Source organism: Euleptes europaea, chromosome 14, assembly GCF_029931775.1.
Source record: "Euleptes europaea isolate rEulEur1 chromosome 14, rEulEur1.hap1, whole genome shotgun sequence".
In the NCBI taxonomy this organism is placed as follows: Eukaryota; Metazoa; Chordata; class Lepidosauria; order Squamata; family Sphaerodactylidae; genus Euleptes; species Euleptes europaea.
This window is the reverse complement of record NC_079325.1, coordinates 32,559,558-32,584,894: the sequence shown is the minus strand read 5'-3', so window position 1 is coordinate 32,584,894 and position 25,337 is coordinate 32,559,558. Positions and strand designations below refer to the sequence as shown.

At 45.6% G+C, this 25,337-nt stretch overlaps 1 protein-coding gene across 1 annotated transcript in view; it reads right to left on the bottom strand.

The window, feature by feature from the left end:
* Window positions 1-25,337, bottom strand: part of LOC130487034 (hexokinase-2) — a 57,287-nt gene that overhangs the window by 10,799 nt on the left and 21,151 nt on the right. The window contains exons 2-11 of the mRNA XM_056860402.1: window positions 15,494-15,656; window positions 13,211-13,359; window positions 9,686-9,805; window positions 8,753-8,848; window positions 7,617-7,716; window positions 6,825-7,008; window positions 5,600-5,755; window positions 5,238-5,471; window positions 1,895-2,199; window positions 206-354 (exon numbers count right to left, since the gene is read on the bottom strand). Of these exons, the coding sequence (XP_056716380.1) occupies window positions 206-354; window positions 1,895-2,199; window positions 5,238-5,471; window positions 5,600-5,755; window positions 6,825-7,008; window positions 7,617-7,716; window positions 8,753-8,848; window positions 9,686-9,805; window positions 13,211-13,359; window positions 15,494-15,656 (1,656 nt within the window). The remainder of the gene's footprint in view (window positions 1-205; window positions 355-1,894; window positions 2,200-5,237; window positions 5,472-5,599; window positions 5,756-6,824; window positions 7,009-7,616; window positions 7,717-8,752; window positions 8,849-9,685; window positions 9,806-13,210; window positions 13,360-15,493; window positions 15,657-25,337) is intronic.

Below are 25,337 nucleotides of genomic sequence, written 5' to 3'. Positions count from 1 at the left end.
CGGTGCCAGCTTAAGTCACAACTCTCCTAAGCTACCGTGCTGAGACAGGAGAGTGGCCCACATACCATATTCAGCCCTTCTATCCGACGCCCTTTTAAACGGCAGCTGCCAGGGACTGAACCGGCGCACAATGAATGAGCTACAGCCCCTTTCTTTTAGGAAATGTATCCCCCTTGCTCCTACCTCTCCCCCGAGACCCTCTCACCTCATCGCCCGTTCCCTGCATGATATCCAGGGGGATTGCGTAGATCTTGTTGTGCATCTCCACACTGCGCCTCATCCCATTGCGAATCCGCACCAGCAACACACGGAAGTTCGTGCCCCCAAGATCCAAGGCCAGGAAGTCTCCTTTTTCTGAAACCAAAGTGAATTTGCCTTTAGAACCACTGCCAGCTGCTACATCGAGATAATCCAGGAACACCGGCACTGGGTACTGAAAGCCCAATTACATGATGCCCTTTTCCTGGGTACATCCCTGGTCGGGTAGACAGATGTGGCCTTGGAGTTTCAAGCTTCTCAGGCATGCATAGGCCCAGTGTACATCCGGAGCATGGCATGTTGGGAGAGTGGACAAGTCCTCTCCCCCTGCCCTGTTCAAGCAGTCTTGAGGAGCCTTTGTTTTCCCTGCTGGGGAAACGTCACATATAGCCACCAGTACATGTTAAGTTTCCCAAGCAGGTCAAACAGAGGTTCCCCCAAGGTGGTTTTAGATTGGAAAGATGGTGCAAGAGGGAAGGCTTAAGCTTCTTCTCCCCTGAGGTCTGATAAGGGCCCATCCATGCCTGGGATGTAGGAAACTCCCCCCTTTGTCTGTTGACAAAGAGATCTCTCCGACTCAAGCAGCCCAGGCAAAATAGCAGAGAGGTAGCCTTGGCAGGAGGCAGCTGATGCAAGCAGATGGAAAGGAGGCAGCAAGGGCTGTCCCAGGAGCATTATGGAGTTCTTCTGCACAAGCCCTACTGAAAGAAACAGACGGCACTCAGGAACCTGGCAGCTCATCACCCAAGTTAATTCACTGAGAGGGAAGAGATATTGTGATTTTGATTTTCCATCTCTGGCATAAAAGTGTTTTGGTTCACCCCACCCCCAATATATAAATGTTCACATCCACACACCCTCCCTAGCCACTCTGACACAGATGAAACTCCCTTCCGGATTCCCAATATGAGCAACCAGTGACCTGGAACATGAAGCAAAAATAATATACAGCCTCTTCTCCCAAAGGGAAATGTTGCTGGGATCTAAACTTATCCCATGCAAAATCCTTTCTCTAGTTTCAACAGCCCCTACGGCCCATCAAAAAAGAGTGGAACAAGATGGAAGTCTCCCTGATCCCAGTGGGCCAGCTGAGGTAGCAGAACAAGCTGCAAGAACCACACGCATCCCTTTTTGCTCCACCAGCTGTTCGGGGGAGAGGATTCCAACCAAATTTTTCACACCAACATTAATGACTAGTGTCGAGAGAGACCAGAGTTCCTCATAAGTAATCACTTATCCTTCTGTTGTAAAAGAGAAACAAGCATTAGCGGGTCTAGAACCAGGCTACGCCTGTGTTGCAATTCTACCAGAACTTCCAGCAGGCAGACAGATTCAACTTCCCATTTTTGTTTTTAAAGGAATTAAGTTTCGAAACATGTACAAGCAATACCTGATGAATCTCCAAAGCCAGAACTGCTGGAGATTTCCAGCAAACAGGGTTTCAGTGCCCTTATAGCTAACTTCAGCATACATTATGCAAAGTAAGAGAATCATTCACTTTTGCTTAACTGGCATAATTTAGCCAGGGCACAACATTTGGGCTCCCAAACCAAGATTGCTTTCATTCAGAGCACACAGTCCTGCCTATCAAAGTACCCGGTGGCAGCCACTCACGCTTCCCCTATGCCCACCTTACCCGTTCCATCCGGGGTAGCGCATACGTAAGTGGGCAACATCTTCACAGCGGCCTCATCGTGGGTCTCTTTGGCCAGGCCCAGCTCCATCTCCTGTCTCATCCTCTCCTTCACCTCCAGCAGCTGCTCATGGCTGAGCCTCAGGGGCTCCAAGATCTTCTGCCGGGCTTTGTGCTGGGCTGCGAGCCGGTAGGCCACAGCAGTGACCATGGCAGCCCCTTTGCCACTCCCGTCCTCTGAGCGGATGAACCGGATGTCACAGTCGGGCAAAAGGCGACGCACAACCTTGTGAAGGCGGCGGGCAAAACTATAGGGCGTCAAACAACGACAGAGACCATTACTTGGAATTCAGAGATCAAAGTCCACAAGTCAGCAAAACCAAGCTGCTACAAAGCTTTTTCATGATCTATAACACTTTGGCCACATGTAGAATGTGTGCAAGGGGGGAGCGCGGAGACCCTCATGTTTCAATGTTGTGTCACTCTTCGAAGAGAGAGATTCTGAATTCAGAAAGCTGACATATGGGGAGAGAGGAGCTCAGCCTAGCCTCTTCAAAATACCATTTTCATGTCAAAGATAGGACATTTTGGAGGACTTTCATTCATAGGGTCCCCATGAGTCGGAAGCGACTTGACGGCACTTAACACATACATACACACATATGAGGAGGAGGGACTTTTCCTAAAGGACCATTCATATCAGCAACTGCCCCTCCCCACAGCATGAACACACCTACCCCATCTGCAGACTCAACACTGTATTTTGAACCTCAAAGCCACCCTATCAAGAGACTGATTTCAAGCAGCCATCCTCAGCACCAGATTCCCAGCCCTCAAACCCCTTTATAGAATCATAGAGTTGGAAGGGATCACCAGGGTCATTTAGTCCAACCCCCTGCACAATGCAGGAAATTAACAACTACCTCCCCACACATCCCCAGTGACCCCAACCCTCCCCCCGCCATGCAGGATCCCACAATCAAAGCACTCCCGACAGATGGCCATCCAGCCTCTGCTTAAAGACCTCCAAAGACGGGGACTCCACCACCCTCCGAGGCAGTGCATTCCACCGTCGATCAGCCCTCACCGTCAGAAAGTTCTTCCTAATGTTTAGGTGGAATCGCTTTTCTATTCGTTTAAATCCATTACTCCATGTCCTAGTCCAGGGATGGGGAACCTCAGGCCCGGGGGCCATATGCGGCCCCCGAGGACATTTTTTTCGGCCCTCAGGAGCTCCAGAGCCCTGCCATGGAGGCGGGGCACAGGGCGACCCTCCCCAAGGGTGTTCCTGGGGCCGCGGCTTACAGGCGCGCTGCGGCACCCTTTGGACCTCCTCTCGACGACTGTCGGCTGTTGGTCAGTGAGGGGAGGGGGAGGGATGCTTCCCCCAAGGCTGTCCTCTACAGTCGTGGCGTGCAGGAACGCCACAGCACATTATAAGCCCCTCTCGCTGCCTGTCGGCTGTTGAGCAGCAAGGTGGGGGGGTGGAAAGAGGCCGGTGGCTCCCGGCGGCAGAGCATGCATGCGGGAGCCGATTGGGCTTCGGGGGGGGGCTTTTGTGGACTCTGGGGGGGGAGGGCATGGAGACTGGGGCCCGGTGTGGGCCCTGCGTGCATGGGTGTGTGTGTGGGGGGGAGGCTTTTCTCTCTTTTCTTCCCATTTTTCTGTCACTCCTCCTTTCTCTCCCTCTCTTTCTCCTGCCTGGGAGGGGGGAGCGGGGGCGCCCTGCAGGCCTTCTCTGTGTACCCTTCCCTGGGTTTGCCAACCTCCAGGTGGTGGCTGGAGACCTGGCAACCCTAGCCTCTCCCCCCCACCAGGAGATCTATACCTGGTATAGCGCCTGAATGATGTCATAAATGTTCAAATGGCCCTTGGCAGGAAAAAGGTTCCCCACCCCTGTCCTAGTCTCTGGAGCAACAGAGAACAAGCTAGTTCCCTCATCAACATGACATCCCTTCATCCCTTATATACCCCCTGTTTAGGGACAGTGGCCACAGCTGAGTCTAGGCTGTATATTTAAGTTTCCTTTGCCCCCTCAAACCTTCCCTTGCATCCTTCCTCCCATTGACACATAGCTCCTCCTCCACCTCTCTCAGTCTGGCCCTTCAGTACTACTTCCTCCTTGGTTTCTCTGCCAACCCCTTACTTGAGTCCTGCTTCTGACACCCTGTTTCTTGACCAACCTCTTTAGGACTCTCCTTTCTCCCCACCCTGCAATATATAACCCCACATCTTAAACACAATGAGGTTTCTGTAGAGCCTGCTCTCTGCTTAGCTCCTTCTTTCCTCAATTTCGTCTCTGGATTCCCCTTTATTCTCCACCACCCCTTCAGGCAGACTGTTCCTTTCTCAGTCCACTGCCTATTCTGCAACTTCCCTAAGCCTCCTTGCTTCTAGACTTGTATCCTTCAGCTTCCCTTACACTGGGAAGGCTTCTCAGTCTTCTATTCACCCCACAAAGCAACCTTAGGACCCCCTCCCCTGTGGGTTGGCGCTGGGACCAGGGTTGGGCTTGATGGCCTGGGGGTGGGCGGGCTGTGACCGCGCACGTGCGGGGGAGCGGAGCCCCAGGTGGGAGAGGCGGCGCCTGCGCAGAGGCGTCTCGGAGGAGGAGGGAGGGGCAGCCGCCCACCGGCCGACGCAGCAACAGGAGAAGCGCCGGCAGGAACCGCGGCCGCCCGGGCCCCGGGGGAGACTAAGCAGCAGGCATGGCGCCCAGGGGCAGAGCCGCACCCAAGGGGCCAAAGAGCCGCATGCAGCTCACGAGCCGCGGTTTGCCGACCACTGGCCTAAGATAACATGAATGCTGCTTTAGCTCGGTAACCCTCTAACTGGTTTTAATTCTCTCTCTTAACAAAGGAACTTCTGGTCCTATTTTCAAATTGTTTCATGAGGACACTCCCATGAGGACACTCCCAAGTCCCTTCTCAGGAGGCCTTCATCTATCATCACTGGCACAGAACTCAAAGATTAATTCTCTTAACTTCCCTAAAGATGGCCTTCTTTCTTGGAAAGGGACTGGTACGTAAATAGTGTGAAAGCAGAACAAGGCAAGAATAACCCAAATTTTGTCTACATCAAAATATGTTAATGACATTTCATTTGCGCTCCTTAGAGAACCAGTGTGGTGCAGTGATTGGAGTGTTGGACTATGATCTGGGAGACCTAGCTTCACACCCACACTCTGCCATGGAAACTTGCTGGGTGACCTTGGGCCACTCACTTTCTCTCAGCCTAATCTACTTCACAGGGTTGTTGTGAGGATGAAACGGAGAAGAAGAGAATGATACAAGCCCCTTTGGACCCATCGAGAAAAGAATGGTATAAAAATGCATAATTGACTTACTGCGGGTGCTTTTTATACACAGTGCCGTCCACTCCAACGGTGGAGCGCAGCCTGTCAACTCCCTTGTTCTCCTTGATGCGCCGAAGGACAGCAGCCAGAGCAGCACCACAGAGGTTTGCTGAGCGAGTTGAGACAATCTCACAGATGCGCTGGGTGGCAACGCAGTCTTCATGGGAGGGTTCCAGGCCCAGCTTTGTCAAGACCTCATGGGCTTTTAGCACGCCTTCTTTCTCCCTACAGATTCAGGGGACAAGAAAGAGTTTGGAAGCGAGCACTGCTTGAGGGTGTCTGATTCCCAAGCAGTCTGCCACCCCTGAGAAGCCGCAGATGGTGTGAGAGCCAACGCCTTCTCGCTCACTCACTTCTCAATGGCAGAGACGTATCTGGTCTCAAAGCGTCCCGTTGCCAGCAAGTCTAATGTGAGCTTCCCACCGAAGAGGAGATGCTCCTTGGCCATCTTCACCAGGATGAGTCTGACCAGCTCACCCATGTACATGCCGCTAATCATCTTCTCAAACCTGCAATGCAGCCCAAAGCAAGGGACAAAATTAGAGCTCTGGTTATTATACCTCCTGCCAAACATATACCAGAAACTGAACAGCTTGATGGCTGGTTCAGATGAACTTCATCCATATGTGTGCAGGAAAGGCGAGGGGTCAAGCTCAACCTGATGAAAGTTGTTTGGGGGGGGTGTTACGCAACCTCAACATAGTGATAAACTGACTACAGCCTATGTACATGCGAAATATCAGGCTTTAAGAAAGAATCCCTGCGAGTTGCATTCACAGTTCAGGCGAGGAAGACCTATCTACTAACCATTAAAAAGCTGACACATATTCAGCAGACAGAACATACAGGCCATATTCAGCTGCTACATTCCAGCAGGACTGATTACTCACAACAGCAAATGCAATACGTGAACATGCAATTCTAGCCCTGTGTTTCACACTTCAATTCAAAATGATTCCTGTAGCTGAGTTCAGGAAGACAGCCAACAAACCTCCACACCCCCGTTTCCCAAGGGAGCAGGATGCTTTCTGGAAGCTGTTATGCTGTAAGCCACACAAACTACCCTCTGCTCCCTACAGAGGCAGCACTCAGACATCATGACAAACCTCTGCTTGCCTGTGACAGACACAAACTGTCTGGAGATCGCCCGCTATCACTCTCTCTCTCTAACCTGCCCACATGTGGACTGTGACAGAAAGCTTTGGAAGCCTTCAGTCAAAGCCAGTTTGCCATGACATCCGATGGGCGCTTGGACAAACTAGAATTTGTTACCATTTCCAAAAAAAACAGGATTCTGAACTGGGATTAAACCATGGGTTTAGAAGTCCAGTTTTGGAGGAGGAAACAAACTCAGGTTTGCCCAAGCACTCATTCCTCGGGTATCGTGACAATTTGACAGAAAGTGTCTAAAACCAAGAAGACTTCACACATAAGGAAAGGAGGGTAAGAGACCACAAGAATAATAGACCATGTTTGCATCCATCATAGACAAACAGAGGTTTGCTGTATCATCTGAGTGCAGCCAATCACACAATCACAGAGACCCCAGATGCTGTAAAGTTCAGGAGTTCTGCTCACAGTTGCTTTCCTGGATTCAGTGAGCCCATGTCAATATCCCGGTCGAATGGTGTCCTGATGTCGTTGAGGACCCCATCATCCCCAAAGGCTCCCCATTCCATGTTGATGCACATGCGCCCTTCATCTCCCTCCACCAAGTCAATATGGCGCATCTCCTCCATGTAGCAGGTGTTGGATCCAGTGCCTAAATAAAAGATGGACAGAGACCATGGAAGGTTAGAAGAAGAGCTAATGGGCCTCAACAGTTCCCTCATTCAGTTATTTATATCTGTATTTTAAATTGACTACTCAAGTCAGCCTGCAACTACAAAAAATACCATTAACACAAAACGAAAGTTGCCACACATTATCAAACATGTGGCAACTCAAAAAACTAACAGCTAAGATAAATGGAACTGATGGTGTGTGTGTGTGTGTGTGCACGTGTAAAGTGGTGTCAAGTTGCAGTTGGTTTATGGCCACCCCTTATGGGGTTTTCAAGGCAAGAGACTTAACAGAGGTGCCTTTCTCTGCATTGTAATCCTGTTATTCCTTGGTGGTCTCCCATCCAAATACTAATCAGAGTTGACCCTGCTTAGCTTCCGAGATCTGACAGGATTGGGCTATTCCATGCTGCCTTCCCTCCCATCAAGCGATCTATACTAAACAAATGGCCTGGATCTGAACTATTCTTCATCTTTGGCTTGTGTATAGTTCTAATACTTTAGCAAGTTCCAAATACTTGTAGAGTAAAGGGGTTTAAACCCCTTCAATAACAGAGGCACCTTCGTATTCTCAGACACTACATCTTACCAACAATAAGTCCAACTTCACAGTTGTGATCATCATAGCCACAGGTCATCATCGTCCCAACAGTGTCATTCACCACGGCAACGATATCTATGTCGAAGTCCTGCAATGTGAGAAGTTGGAAAAAAGTTGGCTCCCCAAATGTTTCTAGTCTACTCTTGCCAGATTAGCTATAGGCCTGTACATTGCAACCTTCTTCCGCAGTGAAAATGCAATCAGCTATCAAAATTCAGGGTTACAAGAGATGTCTTGATTTGTGAAGCCATAAAGTTGGATGCAGAACACACACCTCATTTAACCCACATATACCTGCTCCTCGCAAGAAGGGAGAAGCATCAGTAGCCAAACTGTGGATAGTATTGATTGGCTGGGGCCAGTTCTGAGCCATCCTCTTACTTACTCAGAATCCCCAAAACATTTCTCACAGTCAAGCTCTAGCAACACTTCTGGTTCCCAACTGAACATGGAGAAACCCATAACTGGGTACTGAGGGTAGAAGAGTGATTACAGCTTCATTGAGCCTGTGACCACCCACCAACCTAGTTGGCTAAATCAGTGTTCAGTATGACTACTATGTCAATCACATAACTTGGTTACCAGTAAGGTGAGAGAGAAGAGACGTTCCAGTTGTGGCACTGATTGATTTATTTATAGTCTGCCTTTCTCACTGAGAATCAAGGCAGATTACATAGTTACAACAAAACAATCAGATCAGTTTAATGCATAAAGTCAACAACGCAATTAACAACATTCAGAACTGCATCTGTCTCAACCCTTAACTCCATTTTGGACATTTACACACAACCAGCGAACACCCTTCCTCGGATTCCCAGCTGACAGCCCAAACTCTCATCCAATTCTCAAGCTGGAGACGAAAGCAGTTCAAATGAGTTGACGACACTAGAACAGAAGCACCATTTCCATCTCCCATTCCATGCACACACATTTCTGTTCGCCTTGCTATCATGTCAGGTTGAACAGGTCTTGCAAGTTTTGAAACAATGCAAAAGCCTGCAAAACCTGTCAACCAACATAAAAAATGACACAACAGCCACACCACGGCCAATGATGGGCCGGGATACCATCACCAGCCTTTGGCTTATAGAAACCAACTTCAGACAAAACCATGCAAAAATTACCCCTCGTTTTTTGATGGCTTTCCGTAACAGGGAAACCACATCCCTCCCTTCCACGCCACTGGACTTGAATCCTTTGGTCCATGTCACAAGGATGCTCTGTTAAAGGAAAGGGGAAGGAAAGGAAAGATTAATAAATGCATAAATTATTTATTTAATTTACTTAGACTATTCCTATTCTATTTCTTCCTCTTCAGAGTCCTGGACGAAGTGGCTTACTATTAAATACACAGTATTAGAACACAAACCACTAAAACACAAGCAGCAGAAGAACTATTCATAAAACAGAAACTAGCCATTAAAACCCCACCTTGAAAAAGCCTGTAATGCAAAGTCATCATCCCCTAAGCCTAGAATTTGTGCTCACACATTACATTTCAGTTTGTCCTGGTATCACTTGATAATCATGACATTGAACTCTTGACCTCACTCCACTCATATGTCACCAAGGTCAATGGTTCTTCCTCACTATTTTTAAAAAACCCACAACCCACTACTATTGAATGATAAATGGTCAAAATTTTGCAGTTCATCAGCAAAACCTCTCAGTAATCTTTAGAACAGGGGTCTAAAATGTGGCACCCATGGGCGCCATAGCACCCACTGACACCTTTCCAGGTGCCCGCCAAGTGTTTTTAGAAGTTGGGTGGGGCTTTTGACCAGCAAGACTTCTCACTGGCCACTGGAGATTTGATTGGCTGTTCAGGTGTTTAAAAACATTGTTTTGCTAGCAGCTGCCACCACAGCACATGGATTTTCACTGTGTGATTGAAAGTAAGCTTCAGCAGTCCTTTTGTGGCTGGCTCCACCTCTTGCGGCAGCCACTTTGTGGCTGTACCCATCATGCTGTGTCAGAATTCCAAACACGCCCTCAAAAAGATTGGGGACCCCTGCCTTAGAACAACCTGATAAAGTACAGTTAAGACCATCATTTACCTCGTCCAGTTTGGTCTGATAGCAAGGGAAGGAGAACGTGAAGCCCAGAGGCAGCTTCTGGTCCTTTATCTGCAGCTGATCCATAAAATTGGCCAAGCATTCCGCAATGTGGTCAAAGAGCTGTAGGACAAACAGGAAAACACATGGTCAGAGATCATTCTCTGCTGCACCTTGAGTCTTGCATCAGTATTCCCTACTGCAAACTCACCTATTTCCAAAAGTGATTTCTCACCTTCCAGTCTTTCTTTACTCCTTTTGCCCTTCTAAATATTCCAGCTTCCATAACAGAACTGTGCAGTTTGCAATGCACACCTGTTCACTCTGCACCATTATAAGCAGTCATTTTAAACTGCAGAAATCTGAACCATTTTTACAGCCCCCCACAAAAAAAAAATCCATCCACAAGTCTTGTTTTTACCTTTTCATTATTTAACTTATTTGGTAAATAAAATTAAGTCTGAATTCATCTGGATCTCAAAGTATTCAGGAGACTCTTAGTGGATCCCCATATGATTATAGAACTTCCAGGCCATAAAGAAAGGTGAATATTTAGCACATGTGCCCTGTAAGCCAAGCGGATTACTATACAGTCTGCAAATGGAATGCATTTGTTCATTACTCAAACCTTGAGATATGGAAACTCCCCCAGAGTAGAGTCTTGCAGTACAACACAGAGCAATTCAGAAGTGTCATGCAAAAGTTCATTTGCATCCTCTAGCTTGGATTCCAGGGAGCAATGGAGATCTATGCTTGCATAATGCAAGCATTTATTAGCATTGCAACATTTATTATTATTTTATAAGGTTTGTTGCTATATATATATATATATGTGTGTGTGTATGTATGTATATGTATATATATATAAAATTTTTAAAAGTCATGCAACCTTGCTAGTTCTGACCAAAACTGCCATCCAAAAAAAAAAAAAGTTCTCTTTAAAAGGCAACAAGTAAATGTGAAATACATGGTCTGAATGTGTAAGTTTATTTGGATATTAACATGTGAGGGTAGTTTGTATAGAGTATGGGATTAGCCAGTCACCTCAGGAACAAGCAGAAATTTTGGGGGCTGTCTCTAACTGACCCATGAGATTTCGCCTGCTTCATACTGTATTAGGGAGCTTAAGTTTATTTAAACAGACCTAGTCAGAGTAGACTTGATAAGGTCTTAACTGAGGGGGCAAGTATGAATAGGTAGGGTTGCCAACCTCCAGATATTAGCAGGAGATCTCCTGCTATTACAACTGATCTCCAGCCGATCTGCTTCTAGCCTTGTGCAAGAACACTCCACATATGGCTTCTAGCCTTGTGCAAGAACACTCCAAAGATTGGCTTTAATGTACATTCCCCTCCCATAGGAATCTCAGCTCTTGCTTTTTCAAGCTGAGAACTCTTTTACTTCTCCTTCTGCCACTTGAGGTCAGCATGGACACAGCCAGCATGTGCCACCAGCATAGCAGTAAAGTAGTTCAGTTACAAAAAAAAAATTAATCACTAGTTTTCCAAAAGTGAACTGATAAGAAGTAAAGGAGAAGGAGCTTTGTCATCTATTTGTTGCTCTTCCATGTACAATTCAGCAATATTTACTCTTTCTTCCTTGTGTGTGTGTGTACTGAAACTGACATTGGTCTTTCAAGATCAGTATTGTCTACTCAGACTGGCAGCAACTCTCCAGGGTCTCAGGAAGAAGTTTTTCACATCACTTAGTCCCTGATCCTTTGGGATTGAACCCAGGACCTTCTGCATGCCAAGCACATGTTCTACCACTAATCCAGGCCCCCTCCATGAGTATAAATATCTAAATAAATAAACATCAAGTAATAACCATGGAATGGATACATTTAAATGTTAGTAGCAAAATGCTAAACCAAACACAAAATCCATGAAGGGAAAGCAGCAGAAGGTCACATGATCAAATTTATGAGCCATGAAAGTGAAAAGCAGAAGAATGAAAGGGAGAAACAAGAGGCCTGAGATGAGATAATGGAATAACAAGCAAAGAATTACAATGATCCAAACAGGATAAAAATCAATGAATGAGACTTTTTTTCATTCTGTTGATACCTAATAGTGTGGTCCTAAACAGAGTTACAGTCTTCTAAGTCCACTCAAGATCAAGATTGCACTAGAAAGGCATAGAAAGATGAAAATGAAGTGAAAGTGTTTAGCAATGGAATAAAGAGGAGATGAAAGAAAGAGAAACAAAAAATGCACCAAGAGTTCTAGCAGAAGAAAAGAGGCAGAAATGCCAGCAACAATGAAAACAAGAAGAAATGAAGTAGGAAGGGGGTGGGAAACTCCTTTAATTAGATTACACATGAAAATGAGTAGACAACAAAAAGATTAGAACTGGAATTAGAAGCTATGAATAACACAGGGGCAACATTCCTTAAGAAGATACAGAAACATAGGGGCAACATTCCTTAAGAAGCCTTGAGGAACACCAGCCAATCAAGAACAGGATGAAGAACAAATCATCTATAGACAAACAAATGAGAGACAAAGAAAAGGAAGAACAGGTGCAGAAAACCCAATGCTAGACTGCGAGGAAAGAGAGTCACCAATAATATCAAACACAAATGACAAAACTAAGAAAGGAAAAGCAAGAGTCCCATTGAGAACAGAAAACTAGTGATAGTAAACCACTTAAGAATAGAGAATGAAAATGTGGTTTTTAAACAGTCAAGAAAAGAGTGTTTGGAATGACAAGCACCCCACCCCTTAGAACCAAAACAAAGAAGACATTGACTAATAAAGACAAAGAGATAAAAACAATTAAGAGCAACTTTGCCAAAGAAACAGCTCTGCCAAAACTTGAGAACAGCAAAGAGAAGAAGCATTAATCAAAGCATTAACTAGGAATGAGAAAGAATGAGAAGAAGTCAGCTGAGAGCAGGGAGACTGTTTAGGAGAAGGAAGAGCAGGCAATAAAGAAGAGAGCAAAAACATCAAGAAGAAAACATTCCAGTGACAAGATCTCAGCCACTTCCTGGGTCAGTCACTTGTTCTGGGATAATATTGGATGTCAGAGAGTGCCGATTTAGTACATCAGTATTGGTCCTCTTAAGAAGAGCTTTGGAAATAAAGCCTCAGCAATCAGTAACCCACAGTAGGTTTTACTAGCCAGTAAAAAAAAATGTACTAGGTACCACACATATCTAGGTCAGCTTCTGTGACCAAGGTGTGTGTGGGGGGGAAATGATTAAATTCCTTGCATGATTGCTTTGTGGCAACCAGGAAAGTGATGCTTTATACACCCACTTTATACATTATACATCCACTTTAAAGTGCTGCCACTGAAACGCCAAACTTCATCTCTCCCTTCTGACTTTGGAAAGAAAGCCAACCCCACCACAATATTAGCTTCCTTCTTGAGTAACCAGGAGAGAGATGTGACTAGGGCCAAAACACATGTGATGCTGAGAGCTCCATGGGACCTCTTGTCACAGAACCTCCAGTGTCACAGTTGGTTTGGCCCAGCTGCTTAAGAGTTGTCACTGGGCTTGAGGAAGCCAGTTCAACCTACCTGTGCTCCACTCCCTCTCATGAGGTCCTCTGGAATAGCATATATTTGGTTCTCCATTTCCACTTTCTTGCTGCCATTATCAGAAACCTTGACTCTCAACACCCGGAAATTTGTGCCACCAAGGTCCAAGGCCAAGAAATCTCCTTCTTCTGCAAACAAACAAGGGGGTGGGGGGGAGAGACACATACCATGAATTAATACAACATACAAAAAAACAAATACAGCTTCTGCTCATTTCAAAGGACAACATCCTGCTGGACTGTACCTTTAAATGCATACCTGGGATATTGCAAAGTGTCACTTCAGTGAGCTTATTCATTGTTTTCAGAAACCTCTGCTCCCATCAATCAACACAAGTGACAGAAACTGGCTCCTAGCATTCGTGGGAGGGCAGCTGCTTCATCAGATCTTGGTGACCGATGTCAAAAGTCACATAGATCATTTCGTTGCATAGCATTCAAACAACAAAATGTGAGAGCTGTGGGGAAAATTAACCGCAGCTCTCTAGCAAAGGGGACAAACCCACTCATGCGAAATAGAAACACTACTGGACCTCAGCAAGAACTTTAACTTGGGAGAAAGAAGGTGCAACCCCCTAAGCAAAAGCTCTCACAAGAGTTATACTCTATACTGCAGTGTTGATTCTACACTACTTTGATTGCTGTGTGAATGGCAGAAAATGTAGCATATAATTTATATGTAGCATATAACTTCTCTGTTCCAGTTTAGAAACATTTCCTTGCCTGGTAGAATGCTTACTCACCACAGAGGTCCAGATGAGTGGTGATCCCTAGGTCTGGCTACTCATCTGTATCTAAATCCTGCAAGGTCCCAAAGAACCCTTATTTCTCTTTTACCCCCATCCCACCCCCCTGCAGAAGCTGTGCATTTCTTGGCACAGTCTGTACCGCATGCTGCACTACATTTCTCAGTTGCTCTTCTTAAATGACCCTTCAACCAGATTCTTCTGCACTTCTGGGAATGGATTTGCCTGCCAATTAGGAGTAAATGCATATATCAACCATGCAAACAAGTAGAGGGCCACATCTTAGGTTACTCACTGAAAGGGCCTGCCAGGTGGCTGATCCTCTACTTGGAACAAGCCATCTATGCTAAGGGTCTTCACCAATTGGATTGCTGTGTTGTTCATGAGACAGCTGGTCTGAATCCAGCTCCCCCGCAGCTCATTTACAGCTGTTGAGGGGACAGGGTATTTGTGAACAGCTGCCAGAGTCTTTCCTGGAATATGAAATCCCAGTGCCATATCTGCAAGCCAAGAACTTCTGACACGCTCATCAATCTGTCAAAAACATAATTTTCCTCCCTTCAACAGCAACAATCTGCATAGCTGAAAAATGAAAGTACTCCATAAACTTTGTTTACTCCTGACTTTGAAAGCACAGCTATCACATCATCCTCAGCTCCCAAACCAGGACCATGTCCGCACTGCGCGTTTGCAGCTCCAATTTCTGCGGGCTTTCCTTGCATGTTCACACTTTATCTCAACCGAAGGATTCCGGAGACGTCTCCAGAGCACAATTTCTCCGCATTAAAAACATCCGCTTATACGGCGAATTAATAAAATGAAACGTCTTCCTCACCCGGAGCCTTAAAGTGCGAACATGCAATCTGGGTTCAATTCACTTCCTGCTGCCAGCCCACCCACCCCACTCCCTCCGCCTCCCTAACTGATGCTGGACCAATCGCCGTCCTTGCTTCGAGCGCCGACTGGGCATGCGTGGGAGCGCACCGGTCTTCATTTGATCCTGGCTTATCAAATGCAGTGGAGAAAGGCGGCGTGGTGGGAACAGAAATTTAAAGTCGTGTTGGATGCTTGTGTACTGGACACGTCTAAATAGCGAGTTAAGTTGCTGGTGAGTTCACGGGCCCTGCAAGAACTTCTCAGTTCAGTGCTTTATGGACATGAAAGGAGCTTTTAAATCAGGTTCAATCTGTTAGACTAGACAATCTGGGAATAATGCTTTCTGTCTCCAAAACCCAAACACTGGTGCATTGTGGTCACACAGTAGCACTCCAAGCATGTTCTCCTTTACTCATCAGGGTTTCTTTCATTCAGTCTCTCATTTCGTAGGGTAGAAATTCAAAACCCAAAGGCCTGGCCCCTAGAAACTGACCATGGTGAACAAAGCACTATGCTTTTAACTCAGCCAGGAAGGAAAATCATCCTGCACAGAGGCCCCGTTTTACACTTCACTCATTCCAGAAAGGAACTTCTGGCATAAAGCCAGGCTCTGAAGTTCAGCTGTCAACTCAACCCTTTACCTGTTCCATCAGGGGTAGACCTCACAAACGTTGGCAACATTTTCACAGAGGCTGTAGGGTTGGTGTCGACCCCAAGGCCCTTCTCCATCTCTTTACGGAACCGTGCTGAAACATCCTGGAGGGTTTCATCTGAAAGCCGCATGTGGTAGAGGTACGTGTCAACCTAAAGAGGGAACAAGAGGCAGCCACTTTAGCCTTTGAAATGCACCATGATCTAGAAATGAGCAAATGCCAACATCTCAATTTCATGGACATCTGATGAACTCAACCCTCCATAAGACTCTCCTGCTTATAGTGAAGTACGGCGCCAGGTAGAAATGAGAAAGTGAGAGGTAACCAAACTGGATGCTTAAGGCTCCTCAATTCGGGTGCCTGGCAAGGGAATTCTCTTGGCCCCGCTCATCAGTGCTTGAACCCTCACACTGACCAGCACAGGGGCAGCACCTCTCAGCACAACTTTTGTGTATGGCCACATATGTGTGAAGAGCATTTTGGGTATAGTTTTATGCTTGGAGCCTTGGTGGGATTGCACATAGGCTGGCAAACCTGCTGGGTAGCCCCTTAAGCTTCCTTACCAGCTGCAGTTCAGCTAATAAAATTAAGTAAAAATAAGCCTATATGTCAGTACATATGTAATTTTAAACTACTGGGGAGGGGACTGAGGTGAAAGAGCCAGTTTCCTGAACTCAAAAATACATGCACTCAGATGCAATGGAAAATTCCCATGGCCATATCAGCCTGTCATTTTATTTACCAATATAAATGGGGTCTGTTGTTAATATGTCCTTGGGCTGACAATTTCTTGAGTTGACACCAGGTCAGCTAAAAAAAAATGTAGTTTGCTAAGAAACCGGGATCTAGGAATTTTGATAAACTCTCTAGAACCCCCTGAGGACTGTTGAAAGTTTGCCTCAGGAGAACAGGTTGTGTAAAAGGTTGTGCAAACTGAAAATCTGACTTGTGTAACTTTATAGAAGTGGCGAATGACTCACCACCATTCTTTGAGCGGAGTTCTTTGAACAAGTCAGACAGGCCTACCTGTACCATTTCTACCTGGCTGCAAGTCGTACAGAGGACCCAGACTTTGAATGCAATCCTAAAGCCACTTTTCGTGGAGAAAGCCCCGTTAAACAACATATGTCTTACTTTGGAGTATAACTGCATAGAAAGCAGCATAGGGAGCAGTCCTAAAAGCAACTTTGTACTCTTGAATTTCCTTTCTTCAAAAATAAGAACAAGATATGCACAGCCAATTTCATTATATTAAAAAGACAAAGTTGCCCAAAATTATAGAATTATGACCTACATGCTTTCAAGAAGTGAAACTTGTCATATTGCAATAGCATTTTTTAAAAAAACCTAAGAAATTACTCAAACATATTTTTAAAAATGAACACCAGACTTATGGTTCATGTGTGTTTATGTGCACACTGCTAATGTTATAGGCATTTGTGGAGCAATCTGTAGACTTCACAACACAGTGGAAAATCTTGCAACACAAAACAAAAACATTTAATGTAGACAATGAGAAATGGAGGTTAAGATATGAGGCCCTGTACAGGCCCACATAAAGTCCATGGCATAGATGGGACTTGAATTCACATCCAACTATATCCTCTAAAAGGTTGCAGAGTATTCTTCCAGTAGACTTTACTACCATACCAACTGCTTGGAGGAGAGTACCCATTACAAACAGGCATCAATGTTCTAAGAAAGAGCTTTGCTAAAGGCACAAAGAGCTAGGAAGAGCCCAGAGATCCTGCTGTGAGCATGTTGCAGGGCTGCAGGAGAACCACCCTCCTTCAGTCTTCTCACATTGCACTGTGGATAACGTACATTACAGCCAAGACCACCCAATTGGTAACCTACGTTACTGCACACAAAGACTGCCATTCTGCAACCTACCAAAGTGTTAGTTTAATCACCTAGCTTTAGTTCAATTAAAACATAATTTAGAAGCAAATGCAAAGCATTGGGAACTGGCATCGTGAAGGCCACCAATGTCTTTCTGGCTTCCTGATCACATCTGCTTGATATTGTTCATGTGACTCTCCCTCTCCCCAATATGGCTTGGATAAGAACTCTTCTTGCTTGCCTGGACATCTGATTGCATTTTCAACATCATGTCTATAAAATATTTGGAACGTTCCTTAAATTTACATAGTTCATCATGCTTTGCAAAAGCAATTAAAAAAAAAAAGAATGCAAGTAGGTTGAGACCACTATGGTGGAAATGGGGAGAGTAATAGGGGCCGAAACAACAAGCAGTAGAGGATTAGTCCTCATAATCTATTCAATTGGGCTTCTTGCTTTAGAAATTTACACAGGAGGTAAAGTGGCAGGAACCAGGACCAAAAATACCAGGCTCTCATTGCACTAAGTAGACTTTTCAACTCTCTAGGTGCAGGGATAGCCAGATGCAGATTATTTGAGCTCTGTCCATGAAGTGTGGGCATAATCTACATCAGAGAATCAAACTAATTTAGTAGACACCACCTCTCCCCAGGAACTGTAGTTCTAACAAAGAAGACAGAATCCTGGCAATTAAATATGCCTTTTGAGGCTTTTCTTCCCAAGTAAGAGAGTTAGCAGCTTTTTGTTTACCCCTCCCACCCCCCAAAAAAAACTTTTAAAAAATTAAGAAAAACACAAGATGAGCTTGAAAAGCAGAACATTACATTCTTTAGATTCTGGTCACAGCAATCTCGCCAATCCAGAATTCCTTGCCAAACTGACCCTAGCTACATTATTTCCAACAAAACAGAGAACTTATGTTTGTTGTGGGTTCATCTGGACAACTATTCTCTCCCCAGCCCCAGCATCCAGTAAGGAAATTACTGTTTTTTGAACATGGACACAGCCAGAGTTTGACAACAAATAAAAGGACAGAGAAAAACATGCAAAGTGCAGAAAAAAGAAGAAGCAAGGAGACCTGCAAGGTCAGTTTGTACCAGTGCCAAGAACCCAAACACCTTCCTAAGCATAACCCACTAACACCTTTCATAATAAGGAAATCTCTGCATACACAACTCCATGGAAGAGTGAAGTTCTAATGAAAGGCAGTGATAGGCAGCCTTTTCATCAAAGGTTGTTGAGTGTAAAGGATTTTGGGTGTGCCGAAGTATAACTGCATACAAACCACCATATGCCTTAGGGCGTTGGGTTACCAACCTCCAGGTGGGATCTGGGGTTCCCCTGGAACTGCAACTGATCCCTACACCGCACAGGGATCGGTTCCCCTGAAGGAAGTGGCAGCATTCAAAAGCAGACCTTATATCACATCCCTGTTGATTTCCTTCCTCCCCTCCCTAAGTGTACCACCCCCAAATCTCCAGGGACTTCCCAACCCAGAACTGACATTTGGGAGACTTCAGGAATTGGAATTAGGGAGGCTTTCCTTTCAGTTAGGAGCCAGTGTGATATAGTGGTTAAAGTGTTGGAGCAGGATCTGGGAAACCCAGGTTCAAATCCCTCTCTACTGGGTGACCTTGGGCCAGTCATACACTCTCAGCCTAACCCATTTTACATGGTTGTTGTGAGGATACAGTGGAGGAGGAGAGAATGATGTAAGGCACTTTTGGTGCCCTTTGGTGAGAAAAAAAGGTAAAGGTCCCCTGTGCAAGCACCGGGTCATTCCTGACCCATGGGGTGACATCACATCCCGACATTTACTAGGCAGAGTTTGCTTTATGGGGTGGTTTGCCAGTGCCTTCCCCAGTCATCTTCCCTTTACCCCCAGCAAGCCGGGCACTCATTTCACCGACCTCGGAAGGATGGAAGGCTGAGTCGACCTTGAGCCGGCTACCTTGAAACCAACTTCCGTTGGGATCGAACTCAGGTCGTGAGCAGAGCTTGGACTGCAGTACTGCAGCTTACCACTCTGCGCCACGGGGCTCTTCTTGGTGAGAAAGGCAGGATATAAATAAAGTAAATAAATAAACAGTCTTCTGAGCTGGAGGCAGGCAGGATTTGGAATGAAGGCCTGATGGAGCCCTGCTGCACCTGCCGTGGGCCCTCCTGTCTGTGCCGCAGACTCCCAAGTAGCTTCCAAACAGGCTCCAAAATTACTCCTTTTGCTCCTTTCCCAGGCTGTGCCACAAAACTCTTCCTTAGTCTGTGAGATGTCTGGGTATTTGAAAAGGCTTTACCAACATTAATTGAAGCCCTGGCTTCTCTCCTTATCTGGGAGCGAGAAAAACACTGGGAAGAGTCCTAATTGAAAGTTAAATGCAAAGAGATAACAGTGCTGATTTCTCTTGCAACACTCTGGAGATCTGAATAAGGAAGGGTATTGTGTATGCAAGGGAGAGAGAATATCATTATCTTCCTGTTAGTAGTACTCCTCCCTTCATGACAAATAAAATAAGAATGGGAAATTTCACACACCTCTTACAGTCAAACAACCCGGCCAGCAGCATGCTAATCAGCCAACCATTTCCCATCACGCTGATCCAAGGAACAGGGTCACAAGACAGCTTTCACTTAAGGAAGCAGACCTGTTCACATGGCTCTTAGCTGGCACTGCAGATCCAGGAAACGAAGCAAAAGTTTTCCTTCACAGCAGTCCGGTGTGAGGCTTAGGGGGTTTTGCTCTGCTGCTGTTTGTTTGTGGAACTGATTAACCCATTACTACTGCTTGCACACACCAGGCCTTGGAGAAACCCCAATTTAAGAAAAGTACCATGGGAATTGGACAATGAAGAAAGCTGATAGGAAGAAAATAGATTCCTTTGAAATGTGGTGTTGGAGGAGAGTGTTGCGGATTCCGTGGACTGCCAAAAAAACAAATCAGTGGGTTATAGATCAAATCAAGCCTGAACTGACCCTAGAAGCTAAAATGACTAAACTGAGGCTGTCGTATTTTGGTCACGTCATGAGACGACAAGAGTCACTGGAAAAGACCGTCATGATAGGAAAAGTTGAGGGCAGCAGGAAAAGAGGAAGACCCAACAAGAGATGGATTGACTCAATAAAGGAAGCCACAGCCTTCAATTTGCAAGATCTGAGCAAGGCTGTCAAAGATAGGACATTTTGGAGGACTTTCATTCATAGGGTCGCCATGAGTCGGAAGCGACTTGACGGCACTTAACACACACACACACCATGGGAATACCTGCATGAAAAGCATGGGGGGGGGAGTTGACAAAACAAATCACCAGAGCATCCCTCTTTTGTGGGTTCTCAGGTGCAATCAGAGGACACTTCTGAAGCAGCTACACCAGTTATGTCAGCTCATAGGGAATATTGTTTCCTGTAACGGGGAATGCCACAGCAGAAGGTGTTTTGCATATCCCACACCCTGGGAGTGACAAGACCTCCCAGCAAGAATGCCACCCACGCTTACATATCACATCCATAACTGCAACCATACCTAAAAAGAAAAGCATCAATGTTCAAAATTCTGGCCTCGATGAATGCGTGGCGGACACGTCTAACAGCCACAGTTAAAGACCCTCTCAACAGTTTTAATAAGTCCAAAAGCTTCTCATATAGTTCACCTACCCTGCACAAACTTTGCCAGCTACCCAGATTACATATGCCATTCCACAGGCAACAAGTTGCCATGCCATCACGCAGTAAGCGTGCATGGCTACCACTTAGCAACTTATGGTGTGCTTTACAGGCCCTTGGCACTTTCCAGGACTGATCTGAGGGCTGATGAAGCTGCGCATCATGCAGAATTAAGCTCTTTCTGACCTCAACAAGAATTACGCCAGATACTCCTCCAGAGTTCTTTCAGGACAGAGGGCAAGTACATTTCCTGCTTGACTCATTCCTCCCTCCCTTCGTTAACCTGTGGCTTCATCTTACACCATTAAATACATGTGTATGTATGCTCTATAATGGGATAGAGACTCATGAACCTATCCAGAAGCCTCTCTGCTGCTTTCGCTGGAGTCCAATGACATCCCAGCATGCATTTTACAGAAAAAGCAGCAACTGCAAGAACGACCACATAAGAGCCTCTGCAAAAACTGCTCCCTAGAGTGAGAACGCTCACATTGTACAACTTAACAGAGGTGACCAAGAGTTGCATACCCTGCACCATGAGAGGTCACAAGACAGGTACAGAGAGAAAGTTTCACCTCCGCAACCATGCACGTTACCCATCTACAGAATGATCATTTATCAGCCACGATCTCTGCCTTTATGTGCGATCCTTTCCACCAAGTAAGGGGATTTTAGTCTCAGATCTCAGTCGTCTACCTTTCAATTCAATCTCTTACAGTGCTGTGTATAAGAGCCATAGATGTAGCTAAGTGTCTAACCAACAGATCAAGTGCTGGGTACAAACATGAACTCTCCCATAAACTCACCAGATGGCCTTAGGCAAGCTCCATTATGGGGACCAATATTACTTCACTTATATACCCATCTTTACTTCTATCATGGAATGCAAGTCAGCATCGCAGGGCTGCGAAGTGGTCTCTGATTCCTCCCGCTGGTCAGACCCAGACTTCCTCAGCACCACTAAGGTGGACTACTGGTGCAATCCTAAGAACATTTTCCTAGGAGTAAGCCTCATTCAACAGACCCAGGTAAGATTCTGAGTAGACCTGGTTAGAATTGCTCTCAAACCATGTGCCTTCAAACCCACCTTAGATGGCTGTTGCAAGGATTACAAGATGACACAAAGCAGTCCAAATCCCTGAAACTGCTATATAAATGCTAAGTGGTCTTATTCATAATACATAACATCAAACACACACATTTGCTTGCAGCTGCTGAAGGAAACTTATGTTAACCAGCAAGTCCTGCAGCACTAAAATCTAAAAAATTACTTTTATTAGCACACAGGTATTTATGTTAGTTGTCTGCCTCAAACGGAAAAGATGGTGACCAAGCTCACTTCCTTGCCAGTTCATACTGGCCACAGGCAAAGAAATGGCCATTTTTCATGGTTTCTTGTTTTATTCCACATTACAATAAGCCACTGGAATCAGAACAGCAGGACCAGCTCCACCAATTAATCTCCCAGTCAGAATCTGCAGCTCCGAAAGCACCACAAACCCATCCTTTCTCAGGATGCTGCATCCTCTCTAAGTTCTGCCAAGGAGATCCAAATACCCCATTTGAGATTCAGAAGGCTTGCATTCAAATCCTTGTTTACTCTGAAAAATCACCTTGCCGCCATTATCTCACTGATCTTCAGAGAGAATAAAACAGGTCCAAAGTAAGGACCTCAAGGTCACATGGTCTTAATATCGAAGAGGATCTGCTGGCCACTTCACAAACTATTCTGTGGATGGGAGGCCATTCCAACTGTAGTAGCTGCTCAGCCCGAAACGGATCCCTCCGCAATTAGTCTCACACTGACTCAAAGAAGAAAGGCAGGAAACAAACTAGAAGTAGATTTGGAAAGCCATGTAGGTCATATCAAAATGAGGTAAAAAAACAATTTCATTCCTCTTTGGTTACCTTTTTGGCACAAAGCATTCTTTGCTTATTATGCACCACAGCGAAGCATCCTTGATAATTTGAACTTTGGAATTCAAACACCAGTCTCTGCCTCAGATACAAAAGTCAGCATTTTCCTAACATCTCCATCCCACATTATATCAGCTCATGGGATACAGATCACGTGACATCTGACTATAAAGGTCACCGAGTCACATCCACATGTGAAGTTGAAAAATCCCAGTGCTCCTATTCCTGAAAGCTGGCAAGCATTAAATTAAGAAAAAAATAATCCCTAGATTCATCGGTTCTTGTAGGTTATCCGGGCTGTGTGACCGTGGTCTTGGTATTTTCTTTCCTGACGTTTCGCCAGCAGCTGTGGCAGGCATCTTCAGAGGAGTAACACTGAAGGACAGTGTCTCTCAGTGTCAAGTGTGTAGGAACAGTAATATATAGTCAGAAAGTGTGTACTCTTCCTACACACTTGACACTGAGAGACACTGTCCTTCAGTGTTACTCCTCTGAAGATGCCTGCCACAGCTGCTGGCGAAACGTCAGGAAAGAAAATACCAAGACCACGGTCACACAGCCTGGATAACCTACAAGAACCGATGAACTCTGACCGTGAAAGCCTTCGACAATAATCCCTGGATTATAACCCAACCCAGTTTATAGCTCAATAAAATATGTCAAGTGGCTCGTAAAATATTGGCACAGGGTCTCGGCAGCATCCCAAGGTCACAGTTCACAAGAAGCACCTCTTCCAACCTGATCATCCCACTCTTTCGAAACAACCTTGGAACACCGCTGTTTTTCATCACCTATGATCACTAAGGTGAAAGCCAGTGTGGTGTAGTGGTTAAGGTGTCAGTCTGTGTGTGTGTTAAGTGCCGTCAAGTCGCTTCCGACTCATGGCGACCCTATGAATGAAAGTCCTCCAAAATGTCCTATCTTTGACAGCCTTGCTCAGATCTTGCAAATTGAAGGCTGTGGCTTCCTTTATTGAGTCAATCCATCTCTTGTTGGGTCTTCCTCTTTTCCTGATGCCCTCAACTTTTCCTATCATTACGGTCTTTTCCAGTGACTCTTGTCGTCTCATGTTTTAGCTGCCTTCTTTAGGAACATCTTAGAATTGTAAGCAGTGGGAATCCCACCGGTCAGTCTAGGACCTGGGAAAACCAAGTTTGAATCCCCACTCGCATCATGGAAGCTTGCTGGGTGACCTTGGGCCAGACACACACTCTCAGCCCTGACCCTGGCTAGTATTTGGATGGGACACCTCCAAGGAATATCAGGCTGATCCGAAGGAAGGCAATGGCAAACCACCTCCAAAGGTCTTTTGCCTTGAAAACCCTACAGGGTTGCCATAAGTCAGCTGGCACTTGCCAGCAACAACAAAAAAAGATCACACTGGTCAGTTCTCTACAGAAGAACCTTGCAGTCTCAGACCGGTGGGATTCCCACTGCTGACAATTCTAAGATGTTCCTAAAGAAGGCAGCTAAAACATGCAGAACTTGCAACACCCATTAGAATCCAGGCATTTTTTAAGATGAAGTTATAAATTGCTGTTTCCATATGAGAGTTTCAAGATATGGTGGCAACAAGTACTAAAGGGCTTAAAACAAGGAGAAACAGTTACTAGAGTTCTTCCAGACCTGATACATTCAGGCCATAGTGTGTTCCCCCCACCCCAGCGGACACACACACACGTCCTTCACAGCAAAGGCCATGAAGATATAATCAACAGTAACAATTTGCGTACCTTCAGTTTTCACAATGTTTTTAGTAACTTCTACTGCATATTCTCAGCCTTGTAAGGCAGGTTATTCTTTCCATGTTATTCTTTCCATTCTTTCCAGAGGGGAGAAGGTAAAGTGGCCATTATTCCCCCAGGTGAGCGGGATGGTAACTCTTACTCCTTGTGCGGGCCCCATTCTCTGACTGTATATGCACACTCCAAATTGCACACAACACCTTCCTGCTGCCATCCCCCCACCACTGCACGGGCAGCTCCACCTTCTCAGGTCCAAGCACTCAGGTTCACCGAGATATTTCCAGCACTGCTGGTGGGATGTGCTGCAGAGAAGGTGGCAACGTCCCCAACCTTCCTCACTTCTCTTGGGTTCAAAACAGCACTAGTTCAAAGGGGATCTAGTTGCACACAAGAGACACCTTAAAGAGAAGAGGCATATTGAGAAGCACAACATTTATTTACAGAAGGTGGTTTTAGATTCTCATCTTTCCCCTCCTCCTGTGAGCCCGCAAGCAACTTTGTGCACCCCTAGCAAGAGCAAAAACAGTAATTAGCAAAAGCCAAGCAATGGCCAGGCTGCTTCCAAGCTGGATAGCAGATCCTCACTATTTGCAGCCCACAATTTCATGCATCCATGGTCTGATCATGTGATATTGTCTCCAACCTGTTTTTACTCCCATTGTAATCATCAC